General features: G+C 41.5%; 1 protein-coding gene across 2 annotated transcripts in view; it reads right to left on the bottom strand.

Moving 5' to 3' along the window:
* Positions 1 to 16,722, bottom strand: part of LOC126248888 (uncharacterized) — a 349,630-nt gene that overhangs the window by 201,547 nt on the left and 131,361 nt on the right. For both annotated transcript variants that reach the window (XM_049950347.1, XM_049950348.1), the window contains exon 2: positions 5,012 to 5,113. In XM_049950347.1, coding sequence (XP_049806304.1) covers positions 5,012 to 5,113 — 102 coding nt within the window. The remainder of the gene's footprint in view (positions 1 to 5,011; positions 5,114 to 16,722) is intronic.

Raw genomic sequence — 16,722 nt, 5'->3', positions numbered from 1 at the left:
TCTCAAAACCTGTTTTATAATTTGTGCAACACACCACACATGAAAAAAAGCACTTGAAAATAGGAATCATTTTTGGAAACCTGTCAAGCATGTGATAAATAATTCTTGTTTTATATTTGTCCAGATGGGTAATCTTATGTATTTTACAGTGGCTTATTGCCAACAGCATAGCATAGTGGGATCGTAATGCTACTGTTCTGTGTTTGTATAGCTGGAGCATTAAGGACTCCAACATACGGTTGAACTAACACTGCTAACCAGCCAACCATCTAATGTAATTTTATCAGTAGTGTAAATATGTGTTCTAATTTGAGGTGCCATAACCTGAAGTGACCTCATGATCATGTGACAAATTTACAAGTATAAAGCATCCAGCATTACAACCTTACACTACTCCTCATACAAAATATAAAAGACTACTAGCTGTAGTACCATGCTACCAAAGCAGGGACTGTATTATCATTATCATTATTATTATTATTATTATTTTGACACATGAGTGTACACAATGAGCTTAAATTGTTATTTTATAGAGGGTTTGTGTGGTAGCAGAATCAGATTTTTTTTCTCCATCCTATACATCCAACTGCAACCTTGAATCTTTACTAGGGTAGTTAAGTGTACAAGTTGCCTCTGATATGCAATGCTCTCATCACAAAACACCTGTCAATGAATGTTACAGAAATGCATACAATATTTACATTCCAACACCATGCCTAACATTCCACAAAAGCTTGCAGACACGTCTACATTAGTTTTGCTGTGCTGGTGTAGAATTGGACTGATACATAACTACTAATTGCTCCCAGCCACAGCAGTACAGACAACTGTGCTAGGCTATCAATCGGAAGAGCGTTGGTTTCGATCCCATGTCAGTCAGTCATCATATTTGTATCTGTTACTTCTATCTATCAACATTTTCTTGGTGTGTACGGTAAAAAACTGTGGTTATAAATCAAATATTAATACTATCTTCTCTTCATCTTTCATCCATACATCTTCTCATGCTTGGAATGCATTTAGCATGGTAATTGATCAGAATGCCTATCACCAGCAAATGCTTTTATTCATAATGATTATCCATACCAATAGCAAAAATCCCTGGGAAGGTGCTAGTGAATCACTGCAAATAAACACGTTACATAGTCTTGATTCAACCAGTAACTTAGCAAGGATCCAATACCGGTAAGTTGGTTGCTGAATCAATTTCCACTTAGTTCGCAACTCTTCCAAAGCAATGCTCACTCAATATAATTATTCCACAGGTTTTAAAAAAACTCAGCAATAAACTTACAGAGTGACTGTTTGTAAACCTACATATTACTTCTAATTTCGCAGATTTTCACATTGTGATGTGTATGTGGGTGGAAGTAATATGCTGTAGCTGTACAGATGCTTTGCTTCTAGCTATGGTCTACACTTCAGCTGTCTAGCACAGCTAAATCAGCAACTAACAAACCCTTACCCCATGAACACCAGAATTATCCATAGTAACAGGAACCACTCTCTGTCTAAACCCTTTACATGTATGACACTTCTACATATAAAACATCGTTATGCATAGTTAGCCTCTAGCAGTTCCAGTTTATAATGTGAATCAAGCTTTAGTGAATTTGATTACAGTTTACTTGCATTGTCCTCATGACAAACTTTGGAGACATAAGACCTCTTTAAGAAAAAAAGGATGGACCATAATGGAATTAGCCGAATGGGGCAGAAATGGATACATGTGTTGTACATGTACAGACAAACAAACAAATGATTACAATTTCAGAAAAAAATGGGGTGATTTATTCAAGAGAAAGAGCTTAAAAAATTGAGCAAGTCAATAATGTGTTGGTCCGCCTCTAGCCCTTATGCAACCAGTTATACAGCTTGCTACTGATTGATGGAGTTAATGGATATCCTTTTGAGGGATATCGGTACAAGTATTTGATGAATACATGTAAAATGCAACTGACTTTGCAGTGATTCTGTCAGTTCAGCATTTTTATTTATTTTCTTTACAGTGTTGAAATGTAAGCTGTTGTTATTGGGAACTATGATTTTTTTTTTTTTTTATTATTCATTAGGTCAAGTAAGGTCCACAAGATTTAACTTAAGTTTTATTTCTTTTATCTTTCCAGTAGTTTTTCTTTTTTTGCTCTTCTTTCTTCTGTCCCTGTTGGGCCTTTCCTTTTTTTTCGTTGCCCCCCCCCCCCCCCCCCTCCCACACGGGAAAGCTCTTGGAACTCTATACCTTTGCTCTGAACTATCCTTGCTTTTTCATTACTTCCTCCATTATTTCCATTTCCTCTCAGGTCTGCATTAACCTTTTTGATCCTAATCATTGATGTTTCTTGTTTTCAGTAAAAAAAAGTTAAAAATTCTTTGTGTTATTCTTTTCTCATCTAGCATTTTAGGTGTCCACAGAACACAACTTTTATCTTCCTCAATGTGTCTAATAATCATTCTATTCTTTCATAAACTTCTTCACTAATTCTTGATTTCCATGTCCCATAGTTATATTTTCATCCCAGGATTTTCCTGACTACTTACCTTTCCTTCTTTTCATTTCGCCTAATTGTTTGTCTGTATCGAATGAAAGGAACTGTGAAACATAACGGTATCCTGGTCTAATGGCGGTGTTGTAGTGTTGGGGTTTCGTATTTATGGATGAGATTCCTTATTATACATTTTTTTGGTAATTAAAAAGCTACTTCGATTTTCATAGCTAGGTTAACATCTTTGTCAAAAGGACTTAGTTTTATTATTTCACCTAGTTATTTAAATGATGTCTATTATTATTATTTCTTTACCTTCTCAGACTTTTTTTAAGTCTGGTTAAGAATGGAGTGACGCGGACCTTTATCAAGCGTCACTTCCTTTTTGCTGTACGGTACATGTTATATTGCATTTAGGAACTTTCGGGTAATTGAACATGTATCAATAATTACGGATTTCTGTAATTGTATATATATGTTTGGATGTAGCTGTATTGCATTGATGTATTGGTGGATATTGTGTGGTATGACTCCTGTAGTTGATAGTATAATTGGTATGATGTCAACTTTATCCTGATGCCACATGTCTTTGACTTCCTCAGCCAGTTGGATGTATTTTTCAATTTTTTCTCCTGTTTTCTTTTGTATATTTGTTGTATTGGGTATGGATATTTCGATTAATTGTGTTAATTTCTTCTTTTTATTGGTGAGTATGATGTCAGGTTTGTTATGTGGCGTTGTTTTATCTGTTATAATGGTTCTGTTCCAGTATAATTTGTATTCATCATTCTCCAGTACATTTTGTGGTGCATACTTGTATGTAGGAACGTGTTGTTTTATAAGTTTATGTTGTAAGGCAAGCTGTTGATGTATTATTTTTGCGACATTGTCATGTCTTCTGGGGTATTCTGTATTTGCTAGTATTGTACATCCGCTTGTGATGTGATCTACTGTTTCTATTTGTTGTTTACAAAGTCTGCATTTATCTGTTGTGGTATTGGGATCTTTAATAATATGCTTGCTGTAATACCTGGTGTTTATTGTTTGATCCTGTATTGCAATCATGAATCCTTCTGTCTCACTGTATATATTGCCTTTTCTTAGCCATGTGTTGGATGCGTCTTGATCGATGTGTGGCTGTGTTAGATGATACGGGTGCTTGCCATGTAGTGTTTTCTTTTTCCAATTTACTTTCTTCGTATTTGTTGATGTTATGTGATCTAAAGGGTTGTAGAAGTGGTTATGAAGTTGCAGTGGTGTAGCCGATGTATTTATAGGAGTGATTGCCTTGTGTATTTTGCTAGTTTCTGCTCGTTCTAGAAAGAATTTTCTTAAATTGTCTACCTGTCCATAGTGTAGGTTTTTTATGTCGATAAATCCCCTTCCTCCTTCCTTTCTGCTTAATGTGAATCTTTCTGTTGCTGAATGTATGTGATGTATTCTATATTTGTGGTATTGTGATCGTGTAAATGTATTGAGTGCTTCTAGGTCTGTGTTACTCCATTTCACTACTCCAAATGAGTAGGTCAATATTGGTATGGCATAAGTATTTATAGCTTTTGTCTTGTTTCTTGCTGTCAATTCTGTTTTCAGTATTTTTGTTAGTCTTTGTCTATATTTTTCTTTTAGTTCTTCTTTAATATTTGTATTATCTATTCCTATTTTTTGTCTGTATCCTAGATATTTATAGACATCTGTTTTTTCCATCGCTTCTATGCAGTCGCTGTGGTTAACCAATATGTAATCTTCTTGTTTAGTGTGTTTTCCCTTGACTATGCTATTTTTCTTACATTTGTCTGTTCCAAAAGCCATATTTGTATCATTGCTGAATACTTCTGTTATCTTTAGTAATTGGTTGAGTTGTTGATTTGTTGCTGCCAGTAGTTTTAGATCATCCATGTATAGCAAATGTGTGATTTTGTGTGGGTATGTTCCAGTAATATTGTATCCATAATTTGTATTATTTAGCATGTTGGATAGTGGGTTCAGAGCAAGGCAGAACCAGAAAGGACTTAATGAGTCTCCTTGGTATATTCCACGCTTAATCTGTATTGGCTGTGATGTGATATTATTTGAATTTGTTTGGATATTAAGTGTGGTTTTCCAATTTTTCATTACTATGTTTAGGAACTGTATCAATTTAGGATCTACTTTGTATATTTCCAATATTTGTAGTAACCATGAGTGGGGTACACTATCAAAAGCTTTTTGGTAATCAATGTATGCGTAGTGTAGCGACCTTTGTTTAGTTTTAGCTTGATATGTCACCTCTGCATTATTATTATTATTATTATTATTATTATTATTATTATTATTATTATTATTATGGGAATAACGGAGTAGATTCTAAGTTCTTTAGAACCTCCTGAGAAGCACTAGGGTCATGCACAATAAAAACACGAAATTTTGCAGTCCAATCCACCAAAGCAAATAGATGCTCTGGTATAATCCATTTAAAAAATGTGTTAAGTATGAAATATTGATTGTAACAAGAAGAAAGATTAATATTAATCATTTAATGTACATACACTGGTACTCCAGGTGGTGGATCCCAAACACACTCGCCAGTTGTGAGATTGGCATACATATGCTCCTTCGTGCGAGGTTCAATGATTTCCACCCACTCCATCCTGTAAACCCAATAACAACAATGACTTCACTGTTAATTAACAGTACAGAGCACAGTCATGAGAAGCAAATGAAATTATGTAAATATTGTATCATGACAGAATGAAACAATGCAAATACAATAATAAGTCAACAAATATAAGCATGGCCTTTATTTCTGCTTATGTAGCCTGGGTTATCAGAACAAACGCCAACGAGCTTGCTGCAGTGGTAACACCAGCTCCTGTCAGATCACCGGAGTTCAGCGCTGTTAGCAAGCAGGGTATGCTCGGCCCTCGAGAGGCCAATTGAGGGCTACTTGATTGAGAAGTAGCAGCTAAAGTCATGAAAACTGACAATGATCAGGTGAGTGGTGTGCTGCAACACGCTCCTCCACATCCGCATCCAGTGACTCCTATTGGCTGAGAGTGGCACGATAGTCAGTCGGTACCAAAAGGCCTTCTTAGGCCTGTTCAGACAGAATTTAGTATCAGAACAAAAGTAACAGCTGCTAATTTCTATTTTTTTTTTACGCTATTCCACATTTCTTTTCTATATACAGCAGATGCCCAGAAAATTACGGGTACCCCTCGACTTAGGAAACAAGTGTATCGAGGCACCACAGACAGCAGCTGATAAAGTAGAAAATATATAAAACAGCTGTCAGGACCATCTTATATCACTCTGCTGGCTATGTACGCAGAGAATGGCAAAGGAAAGTTGTTGGTTTAGACAACTTCAGTGACGGGTAAATTGTCATGACTGGGCAGCTAGGAAAGAGTATAAATGAAATAACAAGGCTTGCAAGAGCTCATTCACTGTCAAGAATGTATTGAGAATAAATGACTAACAATTAATTGGTAACTGAATAAAAGGCACTAAAAGTCCTTGCTTCACCACAGAATGTTGCCACTGGAAGCTGACCTATGACACAAAGCCAAACAGTTACCAATTTTTGGTGCAATTGATACTGGACATAGCACATACAGTAGACTTGACACACAGTAATCAATATCACACCTGCTAATCAGAACCCAGAATCAATTACAATGGAACGTCATTTATCCAGACTAGGTGGAAGAGTACATCATCCGGTAACCCAGAAAAAAAATTAGAATTATTTTCATTAAATGCCATATACATACATTTTATATTTAATTTCATATAAAAAGACAAATTATACGTTATTTTCACAAAAATTTTCACGATATATTGAGCGGGGGGGGGGGGGGGGGGGGGGGGGGAAAGAAGGAAAGAAAAAAAACACACTGAGATTTTATACATTGAAATTATCATTAAGTTTCTTTTGAACCAGGTTCGTATGTCTTACATGCAACATTGTCACGCAGACGTTTCACCAGTAGTAGTTCTGCGAAAGTTGTTTCTACCTGATGTTCCAAATAAACTCTTATTTTGTCCAGTTATGTTGTTGACTCTGCGTGTGTCATAATTTCTTTCGATTGAGCGTCAACTTTATCCGCTAATCCATCACCACTATCTTCATTGCCTGCATACGAATTAACGGCGACAATTTCATCGTAACAATCATACCGCAGCCTAGTCACTTTCATTTTGCTGCTAGTCATTAACACGTATGTTTGAGCATCCTGCAAAGTTTGCAAATGCTTCAATGAACTCCGATGCGTTGCCATCTCTTTTTCTTTTTCGATATGTAAACTGTCTTTGTGGGATCACAAATGGCTGGACACAGATTTTCCAGAACTTCCTCATTGTTGCCTCGGCAACATGGTCGCACGCAGATGCAATCATATAAATGGCGTGTTTGGCAGTTATAGGTTTTAAAACCTTATCACACCATTTTCCGCTTATTCTTCAGAAAGCTTACTCGACCACATTCTGGCACTTCCGAGAGTTTCAGAAAGTACTCTCCCCGGTGCAAAAATAACTTGCTCAACAAATTCGTAATGGTGTGTCTTGCAACCGGAATAAACTGGCGACGACACCTGTGTTTATTACGCTGCACAAAATACATGAGAAACGTACGTAAGCGGGCTTACGTTTAATGTCTTCTCCATCCCGAAGTCAGTAGAGACGGAGCGCCAGGGTTTTTAGGCATGGAAAACCTGAACTGAGTTTGACCGGACAGATTACTCGAACCTTACTACTCCCAAAGAATTAGACTTGTGCTCCTGCCAAATACGAACGAAAAGGCAAGGCAGCTCACAGATCAACGTCCCATTGCTGGCAAGATAATTAGAGATACAGCAAATGCTCAGTCGGAGAACGATGAGGTAAAAGAGTGCAGTGTCCTAATAATTGTGCCCACTCGCTCGGTCTCCAAACAGGGTAACTTAACCTTCGCCCCGTCTCGTTTATTTGCAAAATAGGAAACGGCTGTTTGAAAATGGTAGTGTACCTTTCGCAGTCCGCAAATGCAAACTAAATTCTGGCACCAAGACAGTGCCCTCTGCAATGAGGACCTCAAAACTCGACTCTCAAAATTCTGTCTCTCGGAAATGGTACGCGAAACAGTGTATGCCTCAACTTACAGGGTCAATGAAAACCATAAGCCCAAGATTGACATCAGGCAGCTTGCTCTTTCCACACGACAACGCTCCAGCTATAAGTCAAAAATTAGTTCTATTTAACTGTCACTGCTTTGGAATCTTTGAGGAAGTCATACACGGCCCTCATGTTTTCCAGTGTGAAGCTCCTTTGTTTCCGTATGTGAAGATACGGCTGAAAAGACGCACCTCCCTATCCTAAAAACCCTGCAAATTACGTGAGAAGCCCACTCAGACAACTAGCATCTTTTAAGGCGTCAGAACTAATGAACAAAAACAAAATCTGCAGACATGTTACATAACATAGTACTGAATGCCCCACTTTCGAACTGGAAGCGCAAAGAAGATGCAGTTCGTAATTAAGCAAAAGCTGACATGCTAGCTTCAGGTAGCGCGTAGTAGGTACGTGACACTCATGACTGCCTTACAGAACAAGTTGTTTTCCTATGGCACTGGTAAGCCGATCGCCACAGATAAACCATTTTCACACCATAAAATGTAAGGCTGATATTGTAAAGTTACTGAAAGGCCCAGTGAATGTCAAGCCGGCCAGTGTGGCCGATCGGTTCTAGGCGCGACAGGCTGGAACCGCGCGACCACTACGGTCGCAGGTTCGAATCCTGCATCGGGCATGGATGTGTGTGATGTCCTTAGGTTAGTTAGGTTTAAGTAGTTCTAAGTTCTAGGGGACTGATGACCTCAGAAGTTAAGTCCCATAGTGCTCAGAGCCATTTGAACCAGTGAATGTCAACATTGTTGCTTGCTACGGCCGAGGGAAACGTTTGAAGAAGGTACAGGTTTTATTTAAGTTCAAATTTTCGGATCCATATAGTTATGTCCGTGAACGTACCCAGGAGCTGCGTTGGGGCGGGGGGTCGAGGGGGGGGGGGTGGAAGGAGGGGGAGGAAAAAAATGGTTCAAATGGCTCTGAGCACTATGGGACTTAACTGCTGAGGTCATCAGTCCCCAAGAACTTAGAATTACTTAAACCTAACTAACCTAAGGGCAACACACACATCCATGCCCGAGGCAGGATTCGAACCTGCGACCGTAGCGGTCGCTCGGCTCCAGACTGTAGCGCCTATAACCGCTCGGCCACTCCGGCAGGCGAGAGGGAGGACTTCGTAGTTATCAGAATTTACAACAAACGGCACTGAGTATATTTACTCCTAGTAAATATCCATTACACGCTGGGGCTCTCTGTAAACTGGTACTAAATTTAGAGATCTGTCTGCTGGGGAGGCTAGATGCGATTTCGGTTTGCGAAGATTTGTTTTCTACGGGTATGGCGCCCCTCTCTGCTCTTCGGTGGGTACCTGCATTTGATTACTTCCCAACAACAATGGGAGAAATACTGACGGGTAAACAAATGTCTGGCGCCAATATGAGACAAAATATAAACAAAAACAAAAACCTACGAACACACACACACACACACATATGCGAGCGCGACCTACGAAAATATTACATCACACTGCTAATACAAATACGCACGAAGAAGTAGTACAAAAAGGGTAAAACTCTCAACAACTGTGGAAATGAACCAATTTCGCTTATGCATCAAAGCAGATTATAGCACTTTATATTGAAGACGTCCGGTGCCAAGCACTAACTAAAGAATCAGAGTGGCTTTTCTGAAACTATTTCGGACAGCTAAAGAAAGCGAAAAATAGTTTCGGAAAAATGTTGGAAAGTTTAATAGGCTAATAAAATATCTGCGCTCGTTTTACATGCAACATACACGCTGTCTTTACCAGAGAAACCTTACTAGGAGAAGAGCTTGCTGGTGGGACAACAAGCGAAGCGCTTGAGAGGGGGGAGGGGTGTAATTACCTTGCTAATAACTGGGACTGTGGGAGGAAGAAATTGCAGGGGTAGGAGACAGACAAGCTCCAGTTTCCTTTCGAGATGGGAAGCAGCAGTAAGGGGAAAGTACACTCACGGTCGCTCCCCGTCCGACAAACATGAAACACAGCCCACATACGACCAACGATGATACAACCGGGGTGATATTCTTTTGCTCTTGGCGGAGTAAACGCTGTATCTCCCATTTGTGATAAGCTAAAAAATGGGACTAGAGCCTAGACATGTACCTTCCCGTGCAGTGTATAGTTTTAACTTGTCGCAGATGATCAGCAATGATACAACTAAACCACTGAACAAACGTGTCGAACCATTACAATCACTTTTCTGCCTCATATATCGCCTTATATGCACAAACTACTTGTCAAAACACCACGAACAGTTAAATTTGTAAACCAAAACGAGCGGCAGTACATAATGCGAGTACGCTGTCAATTTATATGTGTTGTCCCTTTTCCTAGCGAAACACTGGATAATGGTTTAAGAAGCCGAAACTAGTTCTAGAACAAAGAAGACGTTTAATAAATACAGCCTACGTCAGCGGTTCCCAACCTTTCTTAGACTCTTACCCCTGAGTGCGATCAGTCATTAGCTAGCACCCCATGCCTTCCTCCTTCCCCTCCCCCCCACCCCCAATCAACCCGACTGTTGTCTCCGTCCCCCTCCCCCACATTATCACCAACTTTAGCACCTAACTAAACTGTAGAATGGAGGACTTTTCTTGGAACACTTTTATTTTTAAAATGAGGAGAGATGAATGATATCTATCCACACTGATGGAAATGGAAATGCCATGTGGCTAGGGCTTCCCGTCGGGTAGACCGTTCGCCTGGTACAAGTCGTTCTAGTTGTCGCCACTTCGGCGACTTGCGTGACGATGGGGATGAATTGATGATGATAAGGACAACACAACACCCAGTCCCTGAGCGGGGAAAATCTACGACCCAGCCGGGAATCCAACCCGGGTCGTCAGGTATGACATTCCGTCGCGCTGACCACTCAGCTACCAGGGACGGACTATCCACAGTGATGTTAGACACTTATTACAAAACATACTTCCCCTGAATTACTCCTCTCCACTGTGGCACTTACTTGGCCTGCACAATGCAACCCAATTTAAAATTAACCAGGTTAAAATGTGTGCACTATACTTACTGTTCGTAAATCACTTGATTGCTTCAGGCTTTGCTTTGTGTCTGACCACAGCCGCTAATATTAATAATAACACTGTGTACTGCACTATAGTAGCCCTTATGTAGTTACTGCTGTGTCGTGCAGTTGATTAATTAATTAATTAGTCTGTTTCGAAGCGAGTAATGAAGCAATTTCCGGCCTACTGCAGGTACTATCTACATCTTGGAGAAGACATTTTGATGAGATATTCAGCATTTGTTACGTACATGTCCCACTTTTATCATCAGCGATGTTCGGGACAAGTGTGTAGTGGGTGAACTATGCAAGGAACCTGCAACCTCCACCACATTAATGTTACTGATTGACAGAAAGTAATCATTGATAACTTTTATAACCAATATTAGTTTTACAAAATTGTGATAATAGTAATGATCTTTTGAAAATAATTTAGTTTCACGACTGAAACAGAAGCGAATCGTTCAGTTTTTTTCCTCTCAGAAAATTTCAGTTTATCCTTCAGGGGTAATTATCCCCAGGTTGGGAATCACTGGCTTAAGTGGAAAATGCCGTATTCGTTTAATAAAACATCATTGTTTCGTGATTGATCATGAAAAGTTCTACTGGCCGTGACACCGAATGAAGCATGCATGAATGTGATTGGTTGGTTGGTTGATTTGGGGGAGGGGACCAAACAACGGTCCCATCGGAGTTGGGAAGGAAGTCGGCCATGCCCTTTCAAAGGAACCAGCCCAGCATTTGCCTGAAGAGATTCAGGGAAATTACGGAAAACCTAAATCAGGATGGCCGGACGCGGGTTTGAACAGTCGCCCTCCCAAATGAGAGACCAGTGTGCTACCCACTGCGCCACCTCTCTTGGTGCATGAATGTGTTCCTCTGCTTGTTGCTAAGATCCGTCCCCACAATTACGCAGTAAATGTTTCGTAGAAGACAGGAACAGATGCCAAAAGACAGTAGTCCAGATTCTTTTAACCGGCTGTCTGGAATTCGGGCCTCCCCCGGGAAGACGGGGTTTATGTTATCTAACGTAAGGGGCAAAAATGTGGTCGGATGGCACCTTGAAATATGCTGATGAGCACCTAAATTACACTCATCTACCTAGTGATGTGTAGCACCTCATTTAGAGCCTGATAGTTGCAAGTGGGGAGGGTGTGTGTGAGGATGTGTCGTGGAATAGGCTCCAAAAAGACACCAAAAGCGAGTGATGCACGGGAAGCACATATCGATGGCGCTCCCCATGTGCTCAACAGAACTGAGTTCAGGTAATCTGCAGTGCCACCCAAGAACCTTCGAAACCGCGGAGTGCTCCTCAAACCATAGGCATTATTCAGGAGTGATGGGTTGGTGCATTGTAACGACAGAAGTTCAGGCTGCTTGTAGAATGCTGTAACTGAACTAAGGAATGCATACGATCCGAGAGTAGTTTACTGCACCCTACGCCGGTGATACCAGATGTATCAGAGGACCTATTTTCATTCCTGACTCCAATTAAACTGTAACCGGGACACGCTGCGAACTGCCTTAATAATTGCTTCGCGATGGCGCCACGGTATACAAGTCTCACAAAATTTAAGAACAACGAAGAGACTACTTCACACAAAGGAGTTTTGAGCACGGAAAAAGTCGCCACAATACAATACCCATGACTAAACGAATCTGAATAGACACTTAAGACTCGCCAGATATGCATACTGATATATTTTCCGAGGCGACTCTACAACTAATTCTTCACTCTGCAAGCCACCTGAAGGTGTATGACGGAGGGTACTTTATGTAACACTGTCATTTCATTTCCCCCTTTTCCTGGTCCATTCGTGAATGGTACGCAGGAAGATGGCAAGTCTCCGTGTGAGCTCGAATCTCTCTAACTTTATAGGTCTTATCAAGAGAAAGTTCGCTCACGGAATTTTAACGGTAAACCACACCGTGATGCACAACGCCTCTTTTGTAACGTCTGCTTTCCTGCGACCATATGATCTCTGTGCAATACGATGAGCAGAAATACAGGCGTGGAGCGGTGGCTTCAACTCCTAAAGAAGGGCATGTTTCTGGAGGGCATGACATCATGCACATTATTCCCTGATTTCTTAATTTATGTCATATCACTCTGCCACTTCTTTAAGTGTTCCGCTGTTACAACCCGCTACAGACGGCGAACTCTGTCAGCAGCACGTTGTTTCCTACGACAGGAGAATGATGGCGGCAGTATTTTTCAATGTAGGTACTCATGGTACTCCCCTGGCACAGTTGCACCTGAAAATCCCAGTCTCTTTACAGCTTCGTATATGGAGGGTTTCATGCGGCGTGTACTCATGATTGACCGCTTTCAAATATGCTTCCATCGTGTGCCTTGCCCTTCTGCGCTAGACTGTCGCATTTGGTCTGGCGACATCTCAGTCTTCTGACACGCCGAGCTGTTCCGTTCACTGCGACGACAGGAGCTTGATTAGTGGCGCAGTTCCTATCATGGAATACCCTAAGACAGTACTGACACACGCGACACTCCATCTCAGTGGTATCACAGAGTACTTCAGGATTATGTCTACTATTGTCAAGTACGACGCTGCAAAACGCAACACTTCGCTCAACGCAATACCTTCTAATATGTACGCACGTAGAGTTTTTCAGAGTGGTTTTAATTAAACTGACGGTGTTCCGAGTACTGCTGTACGGGCTGTATACATCGCAGGACGCTGAAACATTGTAGATATGTCCATTAATCAGTGCGTTCGCGGAGTATACTGAAAAATAATAGTTCTACTTTCTGCCACCAGGTGAAAATACGGCGCTGTAAGCAGTCAGAATGTGGTGTAGGGGGAGGAACTAGCAAACAGATGATAACGGTGCTTCTGGCAAGTTTATTAGGATATTTTCACAAGTTACAACAGGTCAATATGGTCTCCCGACTCTGCAAAATGCTGCATCCGTAGCACGACGTGGTCGCAAGTTGCTACAGCATATCTGGTGTGATCAGAGCGATATGTCGTCGTATGCTATCCTTCAGATAAGGAAGAGTCTGGATACATCCCTGACAGACACGATCTTTCAGATATCCCCACAACCAGAAGTCACATGGATTAAGGTCAAGGACCCGGCAGGCCATACATCTTGAAACTGTCTGGAGATGATGCAGTCATTACCGAAGTTTCTCCGAGCAAATCTTTCACCTGGTACATGACATGTGGTGTCGTTCCATCTTGCATGGAAGTAGTGGTGTTGACACAGTTGCCTTCTTTCATAGCTGGAATCACGTGTTGCGCAAGGAGATCCTAACGTGCAGATGTCACTGTATACCTAACAGACCCGCGAGGTGTCATCTCCTTGAAGAGAAAAGGACCGAGAACGGAGGAGCTTATGAAGCCACACCACACAGTCACATAAGCTGATGATCCTGCACTACATGTGGCGGAGTAATCTGTGCATTGACGGTACCGTACGGAGTAAAATGTGCCTCGTCCGTCCAAAGAATATTCCCCCACCACATGTCATCCATTTCCATGCGCTTTAAAAAACCAAGGACAAAGTCACAGCACTGTAGCCTATCATTTGGTGCACATTTTGAATCTTGTAGGGATACCAGTGCAAAATGGACTCCAAAGTCTTTTAAACTGTTGACCAGGGGAGAGAAAATTCCCGTGAGACAGTTCCAGCACTGCCTGCAGAATCTGACAGACAAAGATTGGGAAGAAAATTGGTCGTGTCATTTTCAAAGCACCCATCCCGTTACTAGCGCAGCGATTTAAGAAAACCGCATAAAAGCTACGTCTGGGTGGTCAGGAGGAGGTTTGAACCCCTCTTCTCTCGAATTCCAATTCAGTACCTTCACGACTGCGCCACATCACTCAGTCCACATGATGCGTGTGACCTTCCCGAAAACATGACACTTTGCGAATCAGTAATTACTGTCCGAGTCCACGCACGCTTGTAAGCTTATCAGACAAAATACTTGTCACCTGAATGAAATTTTCACTCTACAGCAAAGTGTGCGCTGATATGAAACCTTCCACACCTTCAAGATGAAAATCCTATGGACACTCACGTCTTCGAAGACGACAATAACACTGATTACAGGGCTGCATGCATACGTTCCCGGTTTGACGGAAACTCAGGTACGCTATCCCACCTCTACTGGTCAGGTATATCATCCAACCTTAATCTCACAGACACTGACTGGCACCATTTGAAAAGGCGGATGAAACGTAGCAATCAACATCCCCGCAGTTTCGTAGCTGTACATAATCTAATTATGGGCGTCTTCAACTGAACACGGAATAGGCGAAAAACTTGTGGACACACTTTCTCGCCGAACTGAGATCATTATCAAGGCTAGGGGCGTTGTTTCACGTATTAGCGGGGTGTCTCCTGATGGGGTCGACCTTTTTTGTCCGGTATGCCTGTCATCATGTGCCGATGCTTGAATACGAAGACAATATTCCGTTTATTCTAACACAGAGTCCTCTTTGCAGTTGTCACCACCTTATCGAGAAAGAGCAATGTTGTCTGACCGAGATAGACGGTTCATTGGTAGCATAAAACCTAGATGCCTGTCATACCGCTCTTTTGTTAAACTTCGTTATGCTGAAAGTTTCGCCGGCCGGAGTGGCCGTGCGGTTCTAGGCGCTAGTCTGGAGCCGAGCTACCGCTACGGTCGCAGGTTCGAATCCTGCCTCGGGCATGGATGTGTGTGATGTCCTTAGGTTAGTTAGGTTTAATTAGTTCTACGTTCTAGGCGACTGATGATCTCAGAAGTTAAGTCGCATAGTGCTCAGAGCCATTTCAAAGTTTCACTCACTGGTTCTCTTCAAACTACTAGTCCCACATGTTGCATCAAAGTAGTAGCTTTGAGTTACTCTGGCCAAAAACCAACTAACAACGACATTATTACCAAAATTAAAGCAGCGGCCAGGAATAACATGTACCACGAATTAACAAAACACGGTAGAAGCTCTTAGTTACAAACTGTTGAAGCCTCTGACCGAGTTCTTCATTAATGTGCTGTAGGATGTTTGTTTAGTAAAGGTCAATTCCCGGTAAACAGATAGATATTTCCTCAAGTAACATAGTTCCCCCATGAACCATGGACCTTGCCGTTGGTGGGGAGGCTTGCGTGCCTCAGCGATACAGATGGCCGTACCGTAGGTGCAACCACAACGGAGGGGTATCTGTTGAGAGGCCAGACAAACATGTCGTTCCTGAAGAGGGGCAGCAGCCTTTTCAGTAGTTGCAGGGGCAACAGTCTGGATGATTGACTGATCGGGCCTTGTAACATTAACCAAAACGGCATTGCTGTGCTGGTACTGCGAACGGCTGAAAGCAAGGGGAAACTACAGCCGTAATTTTTCCCGAGGACATGCAGCTTTACAGTATGATTAAATGATGATGGCGTCCTCTTGGGTAAAATATTCCGGAGGTAAAATAGTCCCCCATTCGGATCTCCGGGCGGGGACTACTCAAGAGGACGTCGTTATCAGGAGAAAGAAAACTGGCATTCTACGGATCGGAGCGTGGAACGTCAGATCCCTTAATCGGGCAGGTAGGTTAGAAAATTTAAAAAGGGAAATGGATAGGTTAAAGTTAGATATAGTGGGAATTAGTGAAGTTCGGTGGCAGGAGGAACAAGACTTTTGGTCAGGTGATTACAGGGTTATAAATACAAAATCAAATAGGGGTAATGCAGGAGTAGGTTTAATAATGAATAAAAAAATAGGAGTGCGGGTTAGCTACTACAAACAGCATAGTGAACGCATTATTGTGGCCAAGATAGATACGAAGCCCACACCTACTACAGTAGTACAAGTTTATATGCCAACTAGCTCTGCAGATGATGAAGAAATTGATGAAATGTATGACGAGATAAAAGAAATTATTCAGGTAGTGAAGGGAGACGAAAATTTAATAGTCATGGGTGACTGGAATTCGTCAGTAGGAAAAGGGAGAGAAGGAAACATAGTAGGTGAATATGGATTGGGGAGAAGAAATGAAAGAGGAAGCCGCCTTGTAGAATTTTGCACAGAGCATAACTTAATCATAGCTAACACTTGGTTCAAGAATCATAAAAGAAGGTTGTATACCTGGAAGAATCCTGGAGATAC

The sequence above is a fragment of the Schistocerca nitens genome, chromosome 3 (genome assembly GCF_023898315.1).
Source record: "Schistocerca nitens isolate TAMUIC-IGC-003100 chromosome 3, iqSchNite1.1, whole genome shotgun sequence".
NCBI lineage: Eukaryota > Metazoa > Arthropoda > Insecta > Orthoptera > Acrididae > Schistocerca > Schistocerca nitens.
This window is presented reverse-complemented; position numbering and strand designations above follow the sequence as displayed.